The sequence below is a fragment of the Anopheles stephensi genome, chromosome X (genome assembly GCF_013141755.1).
Source record: "Anopheles stephensi strain Indian chromosome X, UCI_ANSTEP_V1.0, whole genome shotgun sequence".
Taxonomy (NCBI): Eukaryota; Metazoa; Arthropoda; class Insecta; order Diptera; family Culicidae; genus Anopheles; species Anopheles stephensi.
In genome coordinates, this window is record NC_050201.1 from 18,061,437 (window position 1) to 18,079,204 (window position 17,768).

At 39.8% G+C, this 17,768-nt stretch overlaps 1 protein-coding gene across 5 annotated transcripts in view; it reads right to left on the minus strand.

Annotated features, from left to right (window-relative positions):
• Positions 1–3,602, minus strand: part of LOC118512623 (homeobox protein B-H1-like) — a 76,445-nt gene extending 72,843 nt beyond the window's left edge. For 2 of the 5 annotated variants that reach the window (XM_036057319.1, XM_036057355.1), the window contains exons 1-2: positions 3,502–3,597; positions 1,479–2,347 (exon numbers count right to left, since the gene is read on the minus strand). In XM_036057319.1, the coding sequence (XP_035913212.1) occupies positions 1,479–2,100 (622 nt within the window). In that variant the 5' untranslated portion in view covers positions 2,101–2,347; positions 3,502–3,597. Of the gene's footprint in view, positions 1–1,478; positions 2,464–3,356 lie in introns of all 5 variants that reach the window. The other 3 variants (XM_036057327.1, XM_036057345.1, XM_036057335.1) reach the window with 3 other exon arrangements.
• Between the last annotated feature and the right edge of the window lie 14,166 nt (positions 3,603–17,768).

Consider the following 17,768-nt stretch of genomic DNA (forward strand, 5'->3'; position numbering starts at 1 on the left):
TACAATGACTAACATCACCACCAATTCAAGTGAAGTAACTTCCACCTTCGGATGGAAAACTCTCAAGGCCTATGCTAAGCGCCTGCGACACAGAGATACAATTGTCTGTCTTTTGTTAAATCTGGCACTAGTGAGGGCCATCCGTGATTCGGAGATATACATTTCGGGAATAATATTCTACAAGTCAATCCGGATCCTGATATACACTTTTGGTTTGAGGCTCTATTGGACATTATTGGTTTGAGGCTCTCTTATGTAGAAGAAAATTACCTCAGGATCGAGCAGCCAACCTCGGGTTGGAGAATTATGAAACACAAATCAACATTTTTTAGGCGTTCAAAAGGAAGATGCTCAGAATTTTTTTTTTTAGCCTCGTATGCGAGGAAGAGCAATGGAGGAGCCGCTACTAAGTCGAGCTCTACGAGCTACACGATGATCTTATCATCGCGCAGCGAATTAGACTAGCTTAGTTGTCATGGGAATGACACCGGAAAACTCTAGCCGTTAAGTCCTTTTAGGCCGTCCACATGAACAGAGAAGGGATGGTAGGTTCAAACTGAAATGGAGTTATGGCATGGAAGAGACCACCAGAACGGCAGGGATAATCGATTGACAGACGGAGGCGCTGGGCCGTGAGCATTATCGAGCATTTTTGGAGCAGGTCAAAACAGCGAAACAGTTGTAGAGACTGATAATGGATTAAATGGGGTATACGCTATATAAAGTGAAAGTACAATTGTAATCCCAATGGTCTATTTATAAATATATGTAAAAAAAGAAAACAATATATATATATATATATATATATATATATATATATATATATATATATATATATATACATATATATAAATATATACAGAGACGGACAATAGAATAACCCGATTTTCAAACGACTGCTTTCGATATTTCTACTAAGTAAAATCAAACAAAACTTTGGCAAAAGCTTGCTCAACATCTTAAGTTTTTTTTACAATCTTAGTTTTTTTTACAACAATCATTGAAAAAAACTTTAATTAAGTTAAAAAATTGTTACCTTAGAAAGTCTACCAATCCAGACAATGTGAAGTTTAAAAAATATAATAAATGGATGCCCAAACTATAAATTTTTTTTTTCGGATTTTTAAGTTTGATGAATAGGCTTATATTTTGTATAATACGTTTTGGTCATACTTTCATTAGAGTAACAAAAAGATACTTCAAATCGATATTTCATTTGATCCAATGATATAAATGTTTTGCCAACTTCTGAAACTGAAATTTAAACCATAACCTCAGTTTTACGATTTTCAAACATCAAGAAGTCTTATTCTGTTGTGAGACACTGTATATATATGTATATAAATATACACATATATATATATATATATATATATATATATATATATATATATATATATATATATATATATATATATATATATACATTTATATATACACATATAAAAAAGTAATTTCTAAATGTTTTATTTTCTTACCATTACTGCAAACACTGGAGTTATCCATCGGACAACTATCATCGCTGTCACTTTCTTGGTCATGATCATCCATAAGCCCATGCCTGGTAAGACGTTGAGTGGCAAGTCCGTGATGGTGGTGATGGAGATGATGATGATGGTGAGGATTTTTGAGTTGATTGTGTTGCGCTTCGCCACTATGACCAACGTTTACCGCAGCAGCAGCAGCGGCAGCGGCAGCAGCAGCTGCTGCTGCGTGCAATGCAAGGGGGGCTGCTCCAGTGTGCAGAATTGCGGTCGGTCCATGGCCAGGAAGCGGGAGACTAAGATCTCGTGGTCTATTTGGCGGACTTGGCGTGCGTTCTTCGCTGCCGTTTGTACTTCCGTTAATGATTCCGGCAATGGGAGAGATACCTGCCGCACCAATACTGATGCTGCTCGTTAAGGTCTCCACACTCCCCTGGTTGATAGAAGAATGGCTACTCAAGCCATTTGTAAGTGTATCAATACTACCTCCAACTTCAGAAGGACCAGTGTTAGATGGAGGGGAAGGACCACTTCCGGCCAGGATGTCAGTAATCATGAATCTCGATCTAGGCGGCTGTAAAACCGCCAATGAGTTGCGTTGAACTGGCACTGTCATTCCGGGTCCTGTTCCCCCACCTGTTTCGTCTCCTCCTCTTCCTGGTCCTCCGATGTCCGCAAGACCAGTAATATTGGTATGCTCAAAGGGGCTTTCGCCCGGAATATGCCACTGGAGCACGATTTTGACGGCTGTTTGCAAAAACGTTTGTAGAGAAAAGAATATATCTTTCGCAAACAAGGCAAACCACGAGAACAAATTTCCACTTTTTCTTTAACTTTATACAACTGCAAAAAATATCACTTCACTAGAAACCAAATAAATAATAATCTGTGATAAACGGTTCTCACAGTGATTCGCTCGTGTTTTGGTCTTTTTGTAAGCCTCCTTTTTATGATATACACTTTGGATGAAGCTGTTTAGCTACAGATAAATTATTCATCACATAACTAAATATCATCTAGGTTTCAAAACATCAGTGCTCTATTGTTGGAATCATAGAATTCAAATTAATAACTCACTCAGTTTAACTAATGCGTAAATATTAATAGTGAGTAGTAAACTAGTTTTATAATTGATTCTAGTAAAAATGTATTGAACTCAGCTTTATATTTTATAAGGCCTCATCCATATCCACAGTGTTCCTAATACATTATATCAAATATTTGCACAAATATTTTTGCATACTGAACTTTGAAAGCTTTCAGTTTTCCAAAATAACTATTTTCCGAAAAATAATAATAATAGCGGTCTTATTAACGTACAACACTTTTTAATGTGCTATAGAACATGGTTTGTTCACACTTTATTCTTTCACCAAAGTGGTTTTAATTGTTGTTCATTTAACAATTGATTGATTTTGAATTATCTTTTGGTAGAAGAATTGATATGTTGATTGATTGTATTGTACTTTATTATCTGTTCATCCGATGTGTCACGCAAATCGATAGTTGATTCGTTTATCATTGCACCATCAATAAAACTTTGATAATTATTGTTTTTTTAACTAATTTTATAGGTATTTGCACTCAGCACTATTGATAAAAATGACAACCTCTTAGATATCTAATTTTACATTCGTGTATTCCTCAGTTTGAATCACTTCATCACCCACTGTCTTAAAATATGTAAATTCTGATCGCCGTAAAATTATTTTTCTTTAAACTCTAAGGACACTTTTTTTATTTGACTGCGTTGACACACATACTGAAGTACACGCAGTTATGCACTCTCACTCGCGCACACTCAGAAAGGTGCACATAAATAAACCAACATCATACTATTAGCCACATTACTACTACTTCAGACATACGCACAAATAATTTTCATAACACACACGCATGCACACTTAAACAGGTGCGCACGCACACACACTATTATAGAATTATCTATTCGTGTATTAAGTTGGCACAGAGCAATGAACTATTCGAATTTGCAAGTAATGGATTGTATCAGCAGCACCTTTCGCTTTTTTGCGGACAAAACACGTCAATGAAAAAGATCGCGCCTTTTTCACTCATCTACACATGCTTTAGCATGAAACGTTAGATATACACTGAAGCCAATGAAGCTGTTCAGCTAACGCCGATGCCTATTTGAAGAACAACGTTGAACTTTCATAAGTGTGAACGAGAGGATAACAAAGCCAAATAAAAATGCGGAAAAAGATACTTTCGGAGAGCACTGTAAAAATGAGAGAGCGCATAAAGTACTGATATGCCGCTTGCTCCTAGCTGTGGAGTAAACAAGAGAATAAGTGACTCATTCAACTCTATGAATGCTCAAAATTGCGCAGGTTGCTTTTATTCTGTATAAACTCGCATGCAAACAAGTTTCAAGAGATAACCACGCCTTCTATTTGTCATTTAGCGACTTTCATGAACTTTAAATCGACTCTGCGCTTCTATGAAATGCTGAAGAGGGATTTACGATAGACTACGAAATAGGCGGAGTCTCGGATAATGGCAAGTTTTTATATTGAGGACAAATGAAAAGGTAAAAGAATGTTTGCTTCTCTGAGTAACACAGACGAACTTATTTGTTTATTTTTTTCAGTTATTGTTTTGCTTGAGTTTGTACTACTACCAGTACAACATCTCCATTAGCTGCCCCGTTGACAAAATCATCATTCTTTCTCGATTTGGTAGGTGTACTTGTTATTTAGATAGAAAGAGAAAGCATTACTATTTTGTCAACAGGGTGATTATATACATGAATATAAATGAAGCAAACATTAATTCTCTGCAGAACCTAGTCCATCCTTAATCAGCAGTGATGCAAAATCGATTATTACAGACACAATCAGAATGATATTCAAGAATTCTTCTTCTCCCTTGGCACTACAACCCAGAAAGGTCTCGATCTGCCATTCCTGACATCATTGACTTAATTGTATCCTATCCCGTATCCCTTATCCCGTATTTGATTCAGGGTATACCCGATTATGTAACAAGCGTATTTATATTAAACACTGCGCTCGAGATAAGGAAAAACGTTACGAATTAACACATATCACATCATTGTAGCTATTATTTTTTTCTTATTTTGAAACTAAAATCTCGAGAGGCATTAATCTGTTTTTCTTTGGCTTCTCAAAAAAGTTGCCTTCTTTTTGGCTTCCTAATTGTGTTCCAGTGTCTCACAATAGACCACTTAATATTTTAAAATCGAAAAACTGAGGTAATAGTGTAAATTTTTAACGGACCGACATTTTTTTTTGTGAAATTTAGTTTCAGATATTGGCAATACGTTTCTATCATTGAATTAATAAGATATCGATATTGGTTGATTTTTTTTTGTCACTCTCATATAGTATGACCAAAACATATTAAATAAAATAAGCTATAAAATAAGCTTATTCATCAAACTTAAAAACCGAACAATAATGTATTTATAGTTTTGAGCATTCACTATTTCTATTTTTTAACCTTCACATAGTCTAGGCATGTTATAAAAAATTAAGATAGATTAGAAGATAATTTTCTTTGAGTCAATATTGTTTTTACTTTATTTATGTTTTTTTCTCAAAGATTTGTGAATAATTGTAAAAAACAACTATTGTGGAAATAAAAACTTAAGACGCTGAGGATGCTTTTGCCAAAGTTTTGTTTGATTTTACCTAGTAGAAATATCGAAAGCAATCGTTTGAAAATCGGATATAGAAGTGGTCTTATTGTCTTAGTGGTCTTATTGGATATATATATATGTATATGTATATATATATATATATATATATATATATATATATATATATATATATATATATATATATATATATATTCAATCATTGAATGAAACGAGATATCGGTGTAATGATAACGGACCGATGCCGTATTGTCATCACCGCATGTAGTGAATGTGAATTAAATTCACAAAAAAAAAAATTAAACAGATGATCTAGGCATTTCCTTCTAGTTATTTGCCATATACCGGGCATGCTCGGTTGACAATAAAATTCATGTTCGAACAAAATATTATATACTTTTGGGCAACCGTTTTTCCTGTTTTAACCTTAACATAATCTAGCTTTAATTTCACAAAAGGTAGATTTTGTTGGGTTCTATTTGATACATACTTAGGCTTTATACATACAGGCTGGTTTGCTAGACTTATTGGTACCACGTACTAAGATAGTAGGTACTTTAAATTCTGATGCACAGCAAATGTTAAAGAATACTGTTACAAACTTGTATAACGCTCGTAAGTGCTAATGCTGCATGGGTAGAACCGTACGGGTTTCATTGGTCGTACTATTATAAGTAGAGGCAAGAGACATGCTTTCATGCTCTTGTCACTGAACTGGAGATTAAGAACTACTTGAAAATAATATGTGGAGTTTAAGGAGATACTTAAAAAACCGTGTTCTAGTTTATAATCCATTTTTTAAATTATTCGTAAAGGTTGTATTCGCAACAAATACCATGATGTAACTATTTCTTTAAAAGAAATCGGTCGGTTAATCATAAACCAAAGACGTACATTTATTGAAAAAAAAAATCAACAATAACGGAGACACACTGATCGGCGGGAAGAAAAGCTTAACTATGGAGTGGCATAAGAGGGTATACGTAGTAAATTCCAATATCGGAAGAAAACAGCATCCTTAATTCGTGTATATTTGTGTTGTCAAATGACCACATATTCAGCATATTCTGTCAAGCAACGAATACTTTTAGCAGCTTCAGAGTCGGTCAGTCCAACTAAACTGAGCGTCATAGCTCAAATTAGTTTAATATCACCAAAAAATATATTTACTCGGCGGACGAATGAACATATTTGGTCGTAATGGTTGAAGAGATGTTATACTTTAATGGTTTAGATAATTGACAAAAGTTTTGGTCGGCTCTGCGCTAATAACGCGATTGTGATAGGTGTTAGAACATTGATATTAGAAAACTGATAATTTGTGGAGCTTATTCATTTGAAGGAAAGCTTCCATTAGTCTCCCGGCCATGCTATAGCTATTGACATCGCAGTTCTAAACTTACTAAAGCATGAATGGCATATTAAATGGATTTTGATTGGTTGAATGTCGTTCTACGGTTTGTAATCCATCATTAAACTTATAAACTAAAAGTCCTTCGTTTTTATGTAACCAGCAAATAATTGGACAGCTCTCAATCCTTTAACTCACGAGTACTCAGGAATGTTTATCCCACGAAATTCCGACTTAATTGGATATGTGAGCACGCCCGGTATAAGGCGAAGTATCAGGGAGGAAATGCCTTGGTATTTTTTAAAATAAAGTAGTAAATAAATATATAGACATATATATATATATATATATATATATATATATATATATATATATATATATATATATATATATATATATATATATATATATATATATATATATATATATATATATATATATATATATATATATATATATATATGTATGTATATATATATATATATATATATATATATATATATATATATATATATATATATATATATATGTATGTATATATATATATATATATATATATATATATATATATATATATATATATGCATATATATATTTTTTTTATTTATATATATATATGTGTGTGTGTGTGTGTTGAATCGGAAAATAGAATAAGACCACTTGATGTTTAAAAATCGTAGAACTTAGGTAATGGTGTCAATTTTTAACGCATCGACTTAATTTTTTCTGCAAAATTTAGTTTCAGATGTTGAAAAAACGTTTATATCATTGGATCAAATGAGATATCTATTTTAAGTATCTTTTTGTTACTCTAATGAAAGTATGACCAAAACATATAATACAAAAAATAAGCCTATTCATCAAACTTAAAAATCGAACTCTTTCGCTCTATCCCTCAAAAAAAGTTAGATTTTCTTAGGTTAATTTTTTTTAACTAAACTTTAGTATTTTTTTTCAATGATTTGTGAACTGTTCTGCAAAAAAAAATAACAACAAAACTAAAGCTGTTGAGGATGCTTTTGCCAACGTTTTATTTTATTTATTTTATTAATCGGTTTATTTTATTCGGTGCCACGACAACCTCGAAAGGTCTCGGCCTACCATTGCTGGCTTTCTGTGACTAGATTTTACCCGTAGCAAGGTAGTCAGCCCAAGTCATTTGGAGTATGATTTGATTAACCTTGTAGAAATATCGAAAGCAGTCCTTTGGAAAAAATATATATAAGCCGATTCTGTACATATATATATATATATATATATATATATATATATATATATATATATATATATATATATATATATATATATATATATATATATATATATATATATATATATATATCTGTTTTGGATGTTTTTAAGATTAGAAGTGATGAATTTGTAAAGACTTGAACTGAACTATTGATTGACCCGTTCGATCCTCTTAACCGTTGGTCTGGTTGGTCTGGTTGCCATTTGGATACAGCCGGATGTTGACCACTGCGTAAGCAAGCAAGTTGGGTCGTCGTCGATACGGTCGCCGGATATCGGTTGCTGCGTCAGCTTTGACGCAGTCGACGGTGCGCTGTTTCTACGTGGTCAGGATGTCGTCCGATACGTGTGTTTAAATGGGCACACTCGTGTCTCTTGATACACGTAACTATATATTGGAGAGTCACTCTTTACTATGGAAGAACGATGACCTTCGCCGCTGTTGCATCAACCCCCGGCTGCCCAACATATAGTATATAGTTTTTAACAATCTTCGCTTACATTTCATAAATGTATTCAAAATAAAAAAAATCATAAAACAGGTGCGACGTTAAAACACCATAATCTAGCAAACAATGAATTTTTTATTTTTTACTTTTTTTTTGTTTCTTTATTCTCTTGGCAGTGCTCAGTTCCTAAAGCAAGTGTAGTTTAAACCAAAAGTCATAGGAAATTTTTTTCTATCATATTTTATAGAAAAATGTGAAGCTTAATATCATAAGTTCTGTTGAAAGGAGAAGGTTCTAACAAACCATTAATAAAGCATATTTTTTCAACAGAAATCGCTTGAAACATTTTACCTGTAGCAAGGTAGTCAGCCCTGCGTACGGAGAGGCGGTCTGGATGGGATTTGAACCCCGGTTCTGTTATCGAAAAAAAAAACAAGAAAAGTTTTCATTGTTATGAATTTGATCGAGAATAGGATCGGAGGGTATCATAATGTTAGAAATAGTCTTGCATAACCATGACGAATCATTCAAGGGTCCAGAATTCGTTTAGCAATTTGTAAATGACGCTATTCATAGCTTTAAATTAACTGAAGCATGAATTTTACACATTAAATTTCCATGGTAAAAACATTCTACGGAGCTTTAATCATTACTCGAAACACTACATAGTACTAGTGGATACTGAGAAATGATCGAGTAGTAAAAACCAGAAAAAAGTTATGTTGGTCACATAGACACAGGTTATCAAAATAATTTGTAATAATTGCTTGTAAACCTTCTTGTAACGGTAACGGTAAACACACGGTAAAAACCAGAGCGAAAGGACTATTTATTTATATTTTTATTATTAAGGTTTTATGCCGTATTGTCAACACCATTAGAAATTATTGGTGACGATTATAAATCCATAAAAATTAACAAGGCATTTCCTTCCTGTTATTAGCCTTATCCCAGGCATGCTCAGTTATGAGAGGAGGTGGTTACGGGGTGTGTATCCATGTTGTTGGTGTAGATGATGGAGATGTAAGTTATCTGGATCCGGTTCTATTGCTGTTTCTATTGATGTGACGGCTAGATTTGGGGTTCTGGTGTGGGCAGATCGGAATAAGACATCGTCCTTCCGTTTATCGTATATGGGCTAAAACAATAATCAACCAGTAAACTAGACATAATAAACATTTGCCTGCGAAAAGTGTTCCTCAAGCACCCCAGTAGCCCAAGCAGTGATAGCCAAAGCTGGACCAGGCCAGCACCGAACTAAGAAGCTATCGGAAAGCTCCATCCCGTGACAGCAGGATCTCTGCTAATTACGATATTGAACAGATATGGGTTGGAAGGAAAATGAGGATGCGGAATCAAAGGATAAGACCGTTGTCTCTGGCAAATTGGAAGATGAGCTGCATGTATGCGAGATACCAAGTCGCCAACACTTCCCTTATTTCTGCGCTCAACAAGGAGGTTCTTGCGGTTTCAAACTCCACGCAGGACCACAGAAGGTGATCCACATCGTGAAATCCGTCACCGCAGCCACACACCTTCGTCTGAGCCAGAGTTATACGCTGCAGATGAGCATTCAACGCGAAATGATTCGACATAAGTCGAGACATCATGCGTATGAATGCCCGGTCAACAGAGAGCCCACCGAACCAAGGCCGCAGGGACACTTGCGGAGAGATCGAGAAAAGGAATCGCCCGAGATCATCCGCCTCCCACATGCTCTGCCAGCGAGACAGGAAAAGTTGCTGTGGCAGGCGAAGAAACTCTCGGGCCGATATTGGACGGTCGTAAAATGCGCCTTGTTGGACGCTTGTTTTGACCAGTGAGTCTGCCTTCTCGTTGCCGGGTACCACAATGAGAAGGTACCCAAATTAGCGAAATCCTGAACGCCTTGTCAAACATTGAGCCAAGCAATTCTATGATTTTCATGGCAAGCAATTGCCAGATTGATCTGAAGGTCTCGCTGCTATCATCAATAGTGCGTACAAGATTGCGGCTAGTTCTGCGGTGTAGACACTACACGGCTCCCGCAATTTGAAAAATGCTTCGGCGGACTCACTAGAAACGCCGAAGCCGGTGCCCTCCTTAGAGGATGATCCGTTTAGAGGTCTAAACGGCCATACTTATCCCTGAAAATGCAGAACTACCATCATTCAGGATCATTCAGGATCATTCAGTTAAGGATTATTCAGTATGACCTTAATTTCCTCGCGGAACAAGGAATGTGTTGTTAAAAGGGAACTGTAGATCTCAGGAAGGGCAGCACGGTTTAATGCCTGTGGAGCGCTAGGATGCACTTGTAGGGCAACAAAATCTTCGTTAATTTCTCGATCCTTGACAGGAGACAAATCTTCCAAGTCAAGAGAAGGCGAAGCGGCTATTAATTCGCCGTATCTCGTCCAGTCGATGTTCCTTGTTAAGTCACATTTAACTGGTGTTCCATCTACTGGATATCCTACCACCCCCCCTCCCCTGGATCACCTTCCAACTAATATCCAGGGCCATTGCTGATGGACATAGAGACAGGTCCAATGCACTCGCCCTACTTTGAGGTGTCTGCATCCTAGTTGCCTCTCTTGAGTTAAGGATTGAAAAACCAAATCTGTCGCAGATATCTCGGATGATAGGAGTGCGAATGTCATCCTTATCGCACTCCCAGTCTGTACCATGGGAGTTAAAGTCTCCCAGGATCAAAAGCGGTCCGCTGCTGAATTTCCAAGATCCTCTTTGAACTTTTCAATTTTTTCTTTTTCATTGTTGGTCATCGGGGGGATATAAATGGATGCAATTGTCATGTGAAGAACGCCCAGTTTTGCCTTAACTGCGACAGTTTCTATCATTTCTTTGTCTAGGGGTGGGTATTCTTGTGAAAGTGTGACTCTTTCGAACACCAATCAGTACCCCCCCACCCCTAGTAACGCGATCTTCACGGATTATATTATATCCCGGGGAGGTTAGTTTAATTTCATCCGATAGCCAAGTTTCACAGAGGGCAAACACATCGCAGTTGTGTTCGCCCACTAATGCTTTAAAGGAGTTTAGCTTGCCAAGCAAACTCCTACAATTCCCCTGTATGATAGTAGCCGTTGGTGCCATTAATCATCCAAACGGACCATCATACTTAAGCATGAGCCATTGAGCCAGCCAAGCCCTTGGACTCAGTCGGAAAAGCTAGGTTTTCTAAAGGAACTTCGGCCCAAGGGCTTCCTGGAAATTTATAGAGCGGGAATGGGAATATCAGCGTCACGCGTGGGGACTGGAGGAGAAACTTTTACTTTATTGTGATGCAGTGGTGCCAAAGATTTAGTTTGTTTCTTCAGAAACTTCCGTTGTATCTTTTTGTAAGATACTCTCGTGGCCTTAATAGTCCTCTGTTGGATTCCGGGTAATTCCGGAATCGACGGAAACGAGAAATCCGACCGTCTTGCCAACGAAGGTCGTCTCCATCCGGCAGAACCGCACAGCTTTCCTTCACGCCGTGACGCCATCCGCTTCACTAACGCAATAGTCGCTCAACACTGGAACACCACCTGGCACAACCTAGACCTCTCCACAAAACTCCGCTCCATCAAGCACAACACCACACCCTGGAACGATCCCGATCCAGCCACATCCAACGAGTCCTTTCCCGGCTTCGCATTGGTCACACCCGCCAGACCCACTCCTACCTGCTCAAAAGATCCAGTCCTCCTCTTTTCAGCTTCTGTGGCGTCGACATTACCGTCCGCCACATCCTTACCAATTGCCATGGATACACTACACACCACACCACCTGCCAACTAGATACCGACCTAGCCATCATACTGTCTCCCGACAAGCAACAGCAGAACCGCCTCATCCGATTTTTACACATCAGCAACCTGTACCGCGAACTATAAATTTATAGCATAATAGTTTCCATATTACAAAAAGAAAAATAATTAAGCAATAGTTAAGCCATAGTTTTTACCACACATATGTAACAATAGACAGGAAAGAGGCGAATGAAGTCTCAAAGACCCAAAGCCTCTATAAATAAACGAAAAAAAAACTCTCGTGGCCTTTGCTCGACTCAAAGTCACCTGCTCAATCGCAGCCGGGTTGGGCTCGCCACTTGCAGCTATGTTTCCCAACACTGCAAAGGGGTTCGATGCGTTAGCTCACTTGAGAGCATCGCTGTACGAGCCGCGTGCCCGCTCGGATACCGTTTTGGTCTGCTCCTTCTGGAGTTTCCGATACACAGGGCACAATGCAACCTCATACCACTCCTCCCGACAATGCGAGCATTTTTGGGATGGGGCTTTGCACTCCTCAGTAGTATACGCCCCTCTGCATTTACCGCACCAAATCTAGCAAGTGCAAAACGGATCGGCATGTCCAATCCGGCTGCACTTAGAACAGGTGGCCACCCTTGGCACGTATGGCCGGTTGATGGGTATCCGGAGGCCTTCTAGGATGAGGGCCTGCGGAAGTACCCTTCCGTCAAACGTGATCCGGAGGGAGGTGGTCGGGATATATTTTTTTCATCTTTCGATGAGGCAAAAGCTTTTTCGCCTCAAGGACTTTTACCTTCGGCGTGTCTGGTGCATGAAATGCACCTTTACCGAATTTAACCACCTCCTCCTCCGGATAATCGAAGTCTTCGATCACGTCGGTAACTTTCACCAGACTACCGGGAATATAAACGCGGTAGTGCTCCGTAAAATCTGGATCAGCCGCAATGACGTTGGCTTGAGCCCGGTCCTTTGCGGTTACCCTGATCTTGTTCGGGCGCATCCGAAACACATCGGCAACACACGGGTATTTTTTTAAACAAAACAGCCGCGATCGTCCTCTCGTCGAGCTGTTTGATGCGTGGCATAAAAAACACTAACGGCTTACCCTCCCACGACACCGGGTAAGCACAAGCTCGATGCTCTGATGGCAGTTCATTATTTTTTGCCAGCGGGGAACAAAAACTATTTGCTGGAGCGGCACTACTCGATGCCTTCGAGGTAGAAGGTCTCTCTTATAATGCCACTTTTTAGTGGCAGGAGCGGCCTTAGGGCGACCAGGTTTGCGCTTCACATGCGGCTCAATCTCCTTTTCCGAGTCAGCAAATCTGACCCTATGATATGGTCAAAGACATCGGAGGAGGTGGGGTACGACAAGACTTACAGTCACACACGATAAACAGCTCGCGCGCACAGGTACACACACAAATACACACACTGTACTGTTCACAGAGGCGAATGAAGTCTCAAAGCCCCAAAGCCTCTATAAATAAACGAAAAAAAAACTGTACTGTTCACGATCGACGCGACGATGCAGTGTCGATACGCTTGCTTATCGCAACGATCCACAGGTACACACAATCACAACACTATACACGAACGTTGATCAGGGCTAAGCGCCGCTCGATCGATAGCACAAATTTCGAGCGAATGCCGGAGAAAGACGGAGACACCCATTAGTGCGATACGGGTAATCACGTTGATTACGGAATCGCACTCGGGAGCAATAACCACTATCTGCCTTTCATCAGACGTAACGACGCTTCCAAGCGATAAGCATCCTCTCGCTACGGAAGCTGGAGGCAGACTGATTTATATATTTATAGATGGATACAATATCCTGGCCGAATGCTGAAATAATAATGAACTCGAGGGTTTTAGGTAATTGCATGGTAGTTTTAGCCATTCCATGCCTTTCTGCGTCCAAGTAATTATAACAAACATTTGTATATACGCTTAGAAATAATTGCTTATGGACATGGTTGAATGCATTTCTCAAGTATAAGAGACAATACAAAAAAAGTCTGACGTACATGTACTTGAAGAATATCAATGATTCTGCTGTAATCAGGACACTTAAGTCTTCTTTTTTTTATACATAAGGAACGGCCTGGCCGTACTGCTTAAAGCTAAATTTCAAATATCAGTACAATTCACGATGGTTTGGAGACATTTCCTTCTCCAAACCGTGTAAGGGCACCTCAACCCGGGTGAGCTCGGTTGATCCGTTATTAATATATCCGTCATCCAGTAGTCGTGGTAGTGTTGGTTGCGAGGGTCGGTATCGTAAGTGATCATCTCATCCCGTTTGTTTTGGGAAATGTCATCGTCAGTTTTCAGCGTGTCGAGATCCAGCGTTCTTCCATCCCTCTGGCTTGTCTGCTTTCCTTGACCGTTGCAACACGCCATTGCAACGGTGTAGCTTTTGGTCCTGGATCACAGGATATTCCGCCTATGCCATACCAAGCCCCTCTATCATCGCACTCGTTCATACATTCATTCATTCAATCAGTCACTCATCATCATACACACAAGCGAGATACAATACATATAACAGACAAACAGTAGGAGTGGAAGGAAAGAAGGTAAGATACTAAACTACAAAACCATTTGCTCGGCAGAACTCAAAAATAGTCCTCAGGTAGGCATCATCCCCGCCCCCCAGCGGATCTCGAATTGGAACGTTGGGCGTTCTGCCGTTGTCCCGAACTGCGTCCAATAAGGAGGGTTATGCTGCCTCGTACTCCAGACAAGACCATAGAATATGATCTATGTCATGGTATCCGAGGCCGCAGCCACATGTTTTGGAGTCGGCCCCTCCTATACGCTGGAGATACGCACCCAATGCGAAATAGTTATACCTAAGCCTAGACATCATTCGAATGAACGCACGATCTCCTGAAATGCCTTGGAACCAGGCATCTAGCTAACTTGGGGAGTGATCGAATATAAAAACATCCCAAACTCATCTGGCACGCATGTGCTCGTGAGATAGAATTAGCCTATCAAAAAGAGACCCTTCCAAAGCGCCCTTTTTGGCCAATTGCGCGGGCAACCAAACAAGAGATACTCGAAAAGATTTTTCAAACAAGGAATTTAAGACATTTAAAATTTCTTTCATAAGCAATACTCGGAATCGATGTTTTATAAGCCAAAACCGATACCCTGCTCTGAGGAGGATCCATCTGTATAAAATTGGTTTCGGTTCAAATGGCCATACTTATCCATAAAAATGCTGGGAATTATCGTCCTGCGAAGACTATCGGAGATTGACTTTGTATCCTCTTTTAATGAGGTATCTACTATAAAACGAAAACTTCACGACCCTAGCAAGCTGGCACGATTTACATTTTCTGGACTGCTAGGGTGTACCTGTAAAGATGCAAAATCATGATATGTGTTGATGATTTTGCATTTAGATCCTATCTCATGCAGTGTGTTGAAGTTCTCGATTATCGATGGGTTTGAGACAGTAGAGCGTATGAGAAGGCGAAGCGAGAGTAGCTCAAAACGGAGCGCTAGCGGCATCACTCCACACATGACTTCGAGCGACATCGTGTGGGTTGATTTCATACAGCCCAATGCGATTCTCAGACAACGATACTGGATGCGTTCTAGACGGATCAGATGCGTCTTGGCTGCCCAATGGAAGCATATGCATCCATATTCCAAGACGGACAGTATCGTTGTCTTCTACAGCTTAAGGATGTCTGATGGGTGCGCACCCCACCAGAATCCGGTAATCGTTCTGAGAAAATTGATTCTTCTGGAGCATTTTTTGACAAGGTAGTCAATATGTGACCTCCACACATTCTTGCTATCGAACCAAACGCCTAGGTATCGGAAAGTTCTGGCAATGGATATCTTTTTGTTATACAGGTGTATATCAAAATTAGGGTTCACCAAATTTTTGCGTCTATTGCTCTCGGTGTCATAGAAAAACGAGAAAATGAACATTTCCGTTTTCTCGGGTGAAAACTCAATTCTTAGGTTTCTGGCCCACAAAGAACCTAAGATTGAAGATCGGCGATGTTGTTGCTGGCGACTGATACAACACCGTCGCCCGCCAATTGACGTGAGCTGCATCCTGGTGCCAGGCAGGTATCAATGTCGTTAACATAGAAATTGTACATCAAGGGGCTCAAGCACGACCCTTGTGGTAGTCCGTAGAAACTGACTCTCCGAATTTTCAGATGGCCGTTGTCGAAATTCATCGTCTTTTCAGAACGGAGGTTAAAAACGATGTTATTTAATCTTGGGCTTAAGCCCGCGGTTTCTAACTTTTGACACAGCACATGTACTGATACTGAGTCAAAAACCCCCTTGATGTCAAGAAATAGAGAGGCCATCATTTCCTTTAGAGAATGAGCCAGCTCTATTTCGGATAGAAGCAGCGCCAAGCAATCGATGGTACCCTTACCTTTGCGAAATCCAAATTGGGTACTTGACAAAAGGCCATTGGATTCGAGCCAATTGTCCAATCAAAAAAGAATCATTTTCTCAAATAGTTTTCGCAGACTCGATAACATCGAAATCGGTCGATACGAGTCGTACTCTGATGCTGGTTTGCCAGGATTCAACAGGGCGATAACCTTCACCTCCCTCCATTCCAACGGGACGGTGTTAAGCTCCAACATGATGTTGAAAAGCCTCAACAGCCGCTTCTTCGCCAGGTCCGGGAGGTTATGGAGCAACTTGTTCCTGATACGATCCATTCCTGGCGAGGAATTATTACTGGAGTACAGTGCAAGCAGTGGTCCTCACACGGCAGGGCCGGGGTTCAAATCCCATCCAGACCGCCTCCCCGTACGAAAGGCTGACTACTTTTCTACGGGTAAAATTAAGTCACAGAAAGCCAGAAATGGCAGGCCGAGACCTCTCGAGGTTGTAGTGCCACAGAAGAAGAAGAGAGAGACAGTGCAAGCGAAAGCTCGACCATTGTGAAGGGTGAATCCATTGAGGAATCACAACCAGGTGCACTTTGTTTAAAAGGAGGTGCTTGAGCGAAATCTGGGCAGACTTTCTGAGCAAATGGCTCTAGCCATGCCCCGGAAACTCTTTCGCTTTCGTTGGACGCTCTGCTATTTCGCATCCTTCTCGCCATGCTCTGAAGCGAACTGAGCGAAGTGGAAGGACAGAGGTTGGTTACATACCTCCTCCAGTAGCTTCTTTTCTTTGCTTTAAGTAAGTTTTTGCACTTGCGCTCCAGTCCTCTATATTGTTTTTATTGATCTGTGGAGGTAGTAGCTCTATACTGGGCAAAGGCGTGTGAGAATGCCGCTTGACAGTCCGCGTCCCACCAAGGAGTTTGGGGTCTCAAAAAAGTCCTTACTTGGGGGGCGGTCTTGTTTGGGCACTAAAAGCGCACTCGTTTATTGCTTGAGCGAGATTTTTATATTTCTCGTCAGGGAAGAAACTGGGTTCTACACGGCGCAGCCAAGCAAACATTAGATCGCCGTATTTCGTCCAGTCGATGTTCTTCGTCAAATCACATTCGACGAAGACTGGATCGGCTGTACGATTCCCATTGATAATAGAGATCTCTATTGGCAAGTGGTCACTGCCAAGGGGGTCTTGAATCACCTTCCACTTTGAATCCAGCCCTAAGGATGACGTACATAGAGATTGGTCTATTGCGCTATTACGTGCCATAGGAGATGACACCCTAGTTGCTTCACTAGAGTTTAAGATGGTCAATATAAAGGTGTCCCAGAAATCCCTAATGATTGGTGCTCGACTATCATCGTGCAAGCAACCCCAATCTTGTCCATGAGCGTTAAAATCGCCTAGGTAAAAAAACGGCTTTGGAAGAACCGTAGCTAACGTTTCAAGATCCTTTTTGAT